At 35.7% G+C, this 9377-nt stretch overlaps 2 protein-coding genes across 2 annotated transcripts; both read left to right on the top strand.

Annotated features, from left to right (window-relative positions):
- The first annotated feature begins 299 nt into the window (after positions 1 to 299).
- Positions 300 to 743, top strand: LOC123226725. The gene has a single exon (XM_044651257.1). The coding sequence runs from the start codon at positions 300 to 302 to the stop codon at positions 741 to 743; it is 444 nt and encodes a 147-aa protein (XP_044507192.1).
- Positions 744 to 6746: 6003 nt separating this feature from the next.
- LOC123226726 (aarF domain-containing protein kinase 1-like) lies at positions 6747 to 7960 on the top strand. The gene is made up of 5 exons (XM_044651258.1): positions 6747 to 7016; positions 7101 to 7190; positions 7278 to 7404; positions 7617 to 7786; positions 7955 to 7960. The coding sequence occupies exons 1-5, from the start codon at positions 6906 to 6908 to the stop codon at positions 7958 to 7960; spliced, it is 504 nt and encodes a 167-aa protein (XP_044507193.1). The 5' UTR covers positions 6747 to 6905.
- The last annotated feature ends 1417 nt before the right edge of the window (positions 7961 to 9377 follow it).

Here is a 9377-nt window from a genome sequence, read left to right on the forward strand (position 1 = left end):
CAGTTAGAATGAAGGCCTACTTGGATGCAAGTAATCTTTGGGAGGCTATTGAAGAGGATTACGAGATTCCTCCATTACCAAACAATCCAACACTTGCTCAAATCAAGCTTCACAAAGAAAGAAGGCAATGGAAGTCAAAGGCAAAATCATGCTTGTTTTCCGCTGTCTCACCAACAATCTTTACCAAGATTATGACCCTAAAAACAGCCAAAGAAATTTGGGACTTCCTCAAGAAAGAGTATGAAGGCAATGAGAAAGTCAAAGGGATGCGAGTGATGAATTAGATTAGGGAATTTGAGATGCAGAGGATGAAAGAGTCAGAAACAATCAAGGAGTATGCTAACAGGCTCCTCAGCATTGTTAATCGGGTAAGATTGTTGAATTCTGATATGCCTGACAGTAGGATTGTACAAAAAATCCTTGTTACAGTGCCTGAAAAATTTGAGGCAATAATTACCTCATTGGAAAACTCTAAAGATCTGTCAAGTATTACTTTGGCAGAATTATTAAATGCATTACAGGCACAAGAACAAAGAAGACTCATGAGACAAGAAGGCGAAATTGAAGGTGCCCTTCAAGCTAAGCTCCAAAACAAAGGAAAAATAAAGAAAGGAAAAAAGAAGATTGTTGATGCAAATGAGGCTGCTGTTAATGACAATAACAGTAGCAGTGGCAACAAGAAGAAAAATTACCCTCCTTGTCATCACTGTGGCAAGAAAGGGCATCCTCCTTTCAAATGTTAGAGAAGGTCAGATGTGAAGTGCAGTAAATGCAACAAAATGGGACATCATGAGAAAATCTGCAAGAGCAATTCTTATCAGCAAAATGAAGCTCAAGTTGCAGACCAACAGGAGGAGGATGAGCAATTATTTGTAGCCACATGTTTTGCTAGTTGTAGCTCAAGTGAAAATTGGCTCATTGACAGTGGGTGTACCAACCACATGACCTATGATCAGCAACTTTTTAAGGAGCTTGATAGATCTGAAGTGTCAAGAGTTAAAATTAGCAATGGTGAGCAAATTACAGTCAAAGGAAAGGGAACAATAGCCATTAAAACTTGCACAGGTACAAAGATGATTTCTGATGTTTTATTTGTTCCTGATATTGATCAAAATTTGCTAAGTGTTGGACAGTTGCTTGAGAAGGGTTTCAAAGTAATTTTTGAAGATAGATATTGTTTGATCAAAGATTCAAGTGACCAGGTGATGTTTAGAATCAAAATGAGAGGCAAGTGTTTTTCTCTTGACCCAATGGAGGATGAACAGGCAGCCTATCCTATTTCAGTAAGTAGTACAAAAACCTGGCACAAGAGGTTAGGCCATTTTCATCATGCTGCAGTGTTATATATGCAAAGGAAAGAGCTAGTTCGAGGTTTACCTCATCTGGAGACTGAACTACCAAGTTGTACGGCTTGTCAATATGGCAAGCAAACTAGACTTTCCTTCAAACAGTCAGCCTGGAGAGCAATTAAAAAGCTGCAACTGATCCACACAGATCTAGCTGGACCTCAGAGGACTCCTTCACTCAAAGGGAGTAAATATTACATTATTTTTATAGACGATTTCACCAGAATGTGCTGGATTTATTTCCTTAGGTTCAAATCAGAGGTTGTTGGTGTGTTTTGGAGGTTCAAAGCATGGATTGAGAACCAAAGTGGTTGTAGAATTCAAGTCTTGAGATCAGATAATGGCAAAGAATACACATCGGAACAATTCAATATGTTTTGTGAAGAGGCTGGTATTGAGCACCAATTTACTGCCCCCTACACTCCACAACAAAACGGAGTGAGTGAAAGGAAGAACAGAACCATAATGGAGATAGCAAGATGTATGCTACATGAAAAAGGGTTGCCTAAAACTTTTTGGGCAGAAACTGCGAATACTATTGTGTTTCTATTGAATAGACTTCCCACTAAGGCTGTAAAAGGGAAGACACCATTTGAGGCATGTATGGATTTAAACCATCTCTACTAAATCTTAAAATTTTTGGTTGTATTTGTTTTGCACATGTTCCTCAGGCGAAAAGGGATAAGCTTGATAGAAGGGCAGAGCCAGGCATTTTTATTGGCTACAGTGATTTCTCTAAAGCTTACAGAATCTTTCAACCTCAAACAGGGAAGATTTTGATAAGTAGAGATGTTCATTTTGTGGAGCATCAACAGTGGCACTGGGAAACTGAAAAGGGAAATCAAAACATCAACATCCCACTGAATCATGGAGAGGAGGTTGATGAGCCACCTATTAGAGGTATTAGACCACTTTCTGATATTTATCAGAGATGTAGTGTTGCTATTCTTGAGCCTGCAGGATTTGAGGATGCTAAAAAGGATCCAAAATGGATAGATGCAATAAAGGAGGAGCTGAATATGATTGAGAATAACCAAACTTGGGAGTTGGTTGAGAGGCCTGAGAATAGGAAGATCATCGGTGTCAAATGGGTGTTCAGAACAAAATTGAATGCTGATGGCTCCATCAACAAACACAAAGCTAGACTTGTGGTGAAGGGTTTTGCTCAAGTGTTCGGTGTTGATTTCTCAGAAACATTTGCTCCAGTTGCTAGATTGGACACCATCAGAATGCTACTAGCATTAGCTGCTCAAAATGGATGGAAAGTGTTTCAGCTTGACGTCAAATCCGCTTTTCTCAATGGTTATTTGCAGGAGGAGATTTATGTTGAGCAACCTGAAGGTTTTCTAGTGAAAGGGCAGGAAAACAAAGTTTTTTTACTCAAGAAAGCCTTATATGGTTTAAAACAGGCTCCAAGGGCTTGGTACAACAGAATTAATGAGCACTTACTGAACTTAGGCTTTGTAAAAAGTCTAAGTGAATCTACTCTTTATGTTAAATTTCATAAAACTGATATAATGATTGTTTCTCTATATGTGGATGATCTCTTGGTAACAAGAAGTGATGTTGTGCTCATTGAACTGTTCAAGAAAGAGATGATGAAGGTCTTTGAAATGACAGACCTAGGAGAAATGGCATATTTTCTTGGCATGGAGATTAAACAAAATCAGCAAGGTGTATTCATCTGTCAAAAGAAATATGCTAAAGAGATTTTAAAGAAGTTTCAGATAGAGGATTGCAAACCAATAAGCACTCCTATGAATCAGAAAGAAAAACTCAGCAAAGAAGATGGTGCAGAGAAGGTAGAAGAGCTTATTTACAGAAGCCTAATTGGATGCCTAATGTATCTCACAGCAACAAGGCCTGACATTTTGTATACTGTGAGTGTCTTGTTAAGATTTATGCACTGTGCAAGTGAAGTGCATCTCAAAGCAGCCAAACGTGTATTAAGATATGTCAAAGGGACTTCAGATTATGGAGTTAAGTTTTGTTATGATCAAAATTTTCATTTTCATGGCTATTCCAATAGTGATTGGGGAGGGTCCATTGATGACATGAAAAGTACCTCAGGGTACTGTTTCAGTTTTGGCTCAGGTGTGTTCTCTTGGTGTTCGAAGAAGCAAGAGATTATTGCTCAATCAACAGCTGAGGCAGAGTTCATTGCTGCTACAGCTGCTGTAAATCAAGCCTTATGGCCTAGGAAGATTTTAGCTGACTTACATATGGAGCAAAAGGAGAGCACAAAGGTGTTTATTGATAATCAGGCAGCCATCGCAATCTCCAATAATCCAGTATTCCATGGGAAGACTAAACATTTCAACATTAAGTTGTATTTTTTAAGAGAAGTGTAGAAAAATGGAGAAGTATGTTTGTTGTACTGCAAGACAGAAAATTAGCTTGCTGATATTTTTACGAAGGCACTTCCTAAAAGCAAATTTGAGTCTCTGAGAAAGAAACTTGGAGTATGCAGCTACCAAGGCAAGGAGGAGTGTTTGTGATGTGCCTCAGTAGCTGTTGACGTGGCAGATTTTGATTTTGAATAAGTCAAGGCTGCACATATTTATTTCTGTTAATTTGTTCTATTTTTCTGGTGTTTGTTAACAGCAGCAGCAGCAAGTTAGGAGTATTATTGACTTAATGTGCTGCATATTTTTAGTTCTTTTCTGTTTTTAGTTGATCTATTTAAGCAATGTGATCATTTCAATAAAATACAGCTTAGCAGCCTATTTTGTTCTCCGTAACTTCTATTTTCTGCAGAATAAACTTCTGCAATTTTAATTAAACAAACCAACAGGCTGAACAACTTGAGAGGAAAACTCAAGATTAAAAACTTAAAATTTGAGGCAAGTAGAAAGTCGGCCAACTTAGAAGGGAAGCAATTTCTTTGGTCTCTGACATTGGATTGGGGAAGAAGTGATGATAGAGAGGTTCAAGGAAATGAAGGAATAGATGAAGTAGAGGTGTTAGAAGGTCTAAAGCCACACTCAAATCTTAAGAAAATCAGTGTGAGATCATTCATGGGTGTTAAACTGTGTGATTGGCTTTTGTCTCTTACAAAGTTAACTTCAATTAGTATTAAAAAATGTAGAAGATTCAAACATATCCCACCATTGGATAAATTGCCATGTTTGAAGACTCTGTGTCTTAGCCATCTAGATGATCTGGAGTATATTTCAGATGGAGCAAATAAGAGTTGGTCCACATTGCCAGCAACATTCTTCCCATCCCTAGAGCAATTCACCCTTTGCGATTATCCTGAATTAAAGGGATGGTGGAGGAAGCATGATTATAATGATACAGAGTTGCCTTCATTTCCTTGTCTTTCCAAATTAGATATCCAAAACTGCCCCAATTTGATGTTCATGCCATTGTATCCATCTTTGGTAGAATTGAAATTGCTCAAGAGTAGCTCGAAACCACTGCAGCGGATGATGACGATGACGTTGAAGAATAAAGGGGAACCATGAACTTCCTCTTGCTTTTCTGCCCCTCTCTCCAATTTAAAGTCGATGCTTATGTTTAAAATTCCTGATGTAGAATCTATTCCAGTGGGTTCCTGGCAAAATCTGACTGCTCTTGTGGATTTGAAAATTTTGTCATGTCCAAAAATTAGTCAACTGGATCAAGCATTAAAGTTTCTCCCATCTTTACAAAATCCGAAAATTATATCCTATGAAGAACCTGAGCCGGAATGGGAAGATTTTTGTCGTATGGGTCTTCGTTTCATACCCGATTTCGGTTGAATCCAGGGGAGACTTCTTCTTAAACAGGTCAATACTTTTCGATCAATCATTCTTAGTACTTTTTTATTTCCCTATGGCTATTTTTGAGTAAATACTTGTCCTTTTAATGTCTTCTGATTCAGTTCCTTGTTATTCTATTTGCAATTGTTATGCTACTTCAACAAATATGCAGATGCAAGAATCATTAACTATCCGCTAATATTTATAGGACATAAAGGATGTAAAAAACATTGTCGACTGGATAGCTTGGGCAGACCCTGTATACAACTTCAATCCTGTTTTAGACGAGTGGTGCAGAGAAGCTCCAAAAGAACTTGACTTCAAACTTGAAGAGGGTTTTACCTGCTTGATCTCATTGCATTGTTGAAAGTTTTACCTTATTAACAAAAGCAACCTTATTAACAAAATTGATCTCATTGCATTGTTGAAAGTTTTACCTGCTTGTTTCAACTTAGAGAAATGTTTGTCTTGTCGATTTGTTGTCGGAAGTGTTTTTGTAGAGTTTTTTATCGGCTCGCATGCTAAATCTTCTATTAGTATGCAATGTGCTCAAGGATGTTTAAGGAATTATTTGTTTGTCAAGTTTTAGATGGAAAAAAATAATTTATTTTGTAATGACCTACTGTTATAAAAAGGAAGAGAGAGAGAGAAATGGTTACACTATTAAGCGGTAAGATAGTTATTTGATAAAATTTTATATGAGAATATCCTATATTTACAGTTCCTTTTCTTAAGTGATTTGATAGCTCAATATGATTATTCACATATTATTAGGAGATTAAAAAAATATACACACAATTCTAAGTATGATCATTCAACCACATTGGTCAGACAAATGAAAGATGTAACTGATTATAAGTATGTAATTTTTGATGAAAAGTCATAATTTACTTTATAAATAGAAGTTGATCTTTTCTCTACCCTTAACACTATACTAACACTACAACACATTAATAGCAACAACTTACAAATAAAAAAACTTAAGTTCTTTTTATCCATCATTAAATAAATGAGTCAAGTGAGAGAAATCAATATCTTCTGAATTCTTCATGAATTCTCTTTATGTTTTATACATTTCAAAATACAATGGATCAAGATATATTTATCTATCTTCAAATTATGTGAAGAAACATGAAGTTTAAGATTTATGGGTATAATGATTTGATGGTTAACTTATCTTCATGAATGAAATTGTGATTTACATGCATATGATAGTTTGATGTTTAATTGTTTCTTTATAATAAATGTAATTATGACTTACATGTGGTATCAAAACATGTTTTAAAAACTCATGTTTTTCCATTAAAGATTGTTGATTTAATATATAGTATAATTAAAATTCGTTTGACTGCATATAGAAGTAATAATATTGATTTGTGAATAAATGTAAAGAATGAGTCTTTGTATTACATAGACAAATATGACATATTCTTCGTCTTTTCTTTTCTAAAAGAACGCAAAATAAATGCATTAGGATTTGTAATATCCTTAGTTATGCTCTAGAGACATTAGTCCAAAAAACTTTAGAGGGCTGACGACATGCTTTGCCAAAACCTCAAAGGGTTTCATTCCATGATCCAACCAATTTCACCAAAATATTCTCAAAATTTATCAGCTATGGCCAGCATTCACCCCATATCAATCGACATCATTTTCCTTTTCCAACCAGAATCATCAAATTTATCGGGTTTTAAGAAGGTTAAAATTAAAATAAAAAGAGGAAAATTGGGTGTATGGTGGCCTTGAAGGCCTCATGTGGCCGCTGTCAAGACTCCCGTAGGGTATGTGCATATTCCTACATTTTTGGAATGTTTAAATGTGGTCGGTGTTGTTTACACAGGTTTGTCAGACCACAGAAAAAGAGTTGGGTAAATCCATCGACGATGTCTTCATGGATTTTGTCAGAACTCCTTCGGCAACAGCATCAGTAAGATCCTCCTACTATAATTGGTCCTTTCAGCTATTGAATCAGTCACTGAATTATGGGATTTTTATGTTTTACGCTATGCAGATTGCACAAGTCCACCGTGCCAAGCTGATTGATGGGCGGGATGTGGTTGTCAAAGTTCAACATCCGGGCATCAAGACAATTATCTTGGAGGTTTTATATGCTTTTGTTTATAAAATTTTGATGCTAAGTAAAAGTTGCAGTGATTAAATGGTTTTTAGGTATGGCCTAATTTTATAGGACCTGAAGGATGTAAAATACATTGTCGACTGGATAGCTTGGCCAGACCCTGTATATAACTTCAATCCTGTTTTAGACGAGTGGTGCAGAGAAGCTCCAAAAGAACTTGACTTCAAACTTGAAGAGGGTACGCTTATTTTTTCCTTGAATGGTTTTTAGGTATGGTTTTCTGCACACGTGCATACGCCCACCAAATTTTGTTGATGGATTTTTCAGTGATTTCTTTTATTTATCCTTTATGTCTTAAACAATATTTTTCACCTTCAGAATGAATTCTAATATTGGCACTACAATCAAAATTGGTTTTTTCTGATTACTAATATGCCACTTGTTCTACAGTCAATTCCTCTGACCGACTTCAATGCTTTCCTCGGTGTTTTAATGCAGGAAATTTCCTTGTTACCAAGGAGGCTCCCCACCGTCCAATTTTGCTTGATTTTGGGCTCACGAAGAAACTATCAAACTCTGTGAAACAAGCACTTGCAAAATTTTTCTTGGCTTGTGCAGAGGTTTGGCTGTTTGGGTCAAATTTTTTGTTATTTTTTTCATCATAAAAATAATATTATAAAGAACTTGTACAAATTTGAAAAATTATCTGATGACGCAATATATTGATTGTGTGATTGTCTATAAGTTAATTGCTCTTGCATGAAGGACTCTTGTTTGTTTCTTCTTAGCAATAATCTTTTACTTTCTCTCAACATTCATTATTTTCATTAAATGCCTGAGGCTAGACCTTCATTAGTTTATGTACTTAGCTTGTTAGGTATTTATCATAGTGCTACTAGCTTGATTTGATGGGGCAGAATATCTTTTTTTCAATATTTTTCATCAACTTTAAATCTGAGTCCTTAAGAGTTTGAATTGATTAACCTTTGTTAAAGCTTGTCTTTCTGCTTTAGACATATCTTCAAACTATTTCTCTTTGCAAACTAAGAAATCAATATTTTTGTCTTTTTCATAGGGAGACCATGTAGCTCTTTTGTCTGCCATGGCAGAAATGGGACTTAAGCTGCATCTAGACATGCCTGAGCAGGCTATGGAGGTCACAACTCTATTCTTCCGTGAATCCACGCCAGCAGATGAATCTCATGTATGTGTACACTACTCTGAGATTCTCTTCTCAAGTGGGACTCTCCTTGTGTACATTAAATGAAGCTAATCTCCTTGTGTGCAGAAAACCAGGGAAGCTATAACTCAGGAAAAGGCAAAAAGCATGAAACATATACAGAAAAACATGCAGTTTATCCAAAAGAAAATTAAACGCTTTGATCCTGTAAGGCCATGCCATCTCCCTTTTTCGGTATGTTTGTCTAAGACATTCATTAAAAATAAATGTTTATATTTTTATAACATAGTTAAACACTTCGGTGATTTTGTGATGTTTTCAAAAGTCCTTACTCATCTTAGAGGTATGGTATAGAGGCCTCAATTGCTTATGTTTTTTTAACCAACTTTGCATTTTTACCTCACTGTCTAACATTGTTCAGGTCTTCATCTATGATGAATGTTCGCATTGTATATCTGGATATTATGAGAACATTTGCTGAATCTGTTTTAGAAGGGTCAGTTCATTCTAAACTTGATATGTCATTTCATTACATTTGCTACTGTCATATATCTGACTACAATGTAATTTAACTGCTTAGAAACATGAACAAGGGACCAGCAACCAATCCCCAGTGGATTTATGATTCTCCAACCCATTCTGAAGTGGAGGCCAAGTTGAGGGAATTCTTAGTTCAGTTGGGGAACGAGGACAAAATACTTGGAATTTAGGTCTGCATCAATTTTAATTTTTGCATGACAGCTTAATAACCTGAATGGTATCTTCCCAATTATTTCATTTTCAAATCTTGTAATATTTTTTTTGTTTACTTTCTATATCTTTCCCTTCTACTTCTAGGTTTGTTAGTTTTCCATGCTTGGGGTGTTGTAGTAGTCTCAGTTAACAGAGAATAAGTTGATTGAGCCCATTGACTTTTTTAGAAGCCTTAATTTTTTTTCAATTATTTAAAGTGTAACCAGTTATTAGATGCAAAATAATAATAATAATAATGATTATTATTAAATACAACCAATAAACAATGGCAACTAATT

Source organism: Mangifera indica, chromosome 10 (genome assembly GCF_011075055.1).
Source record: "Mangifera indica cultivar Alphonso chromosome 10, CATAS_Mindica_2.1, whole genome shotgun sequence".
In the NCBI taxonomy this organism is placed as follows: Eukaryota; Viridiplantae; Streptophyta; class Magnoliopsida; order Sapindales; family Anacardiaceae; genus Mangifera; species Mangifera indica.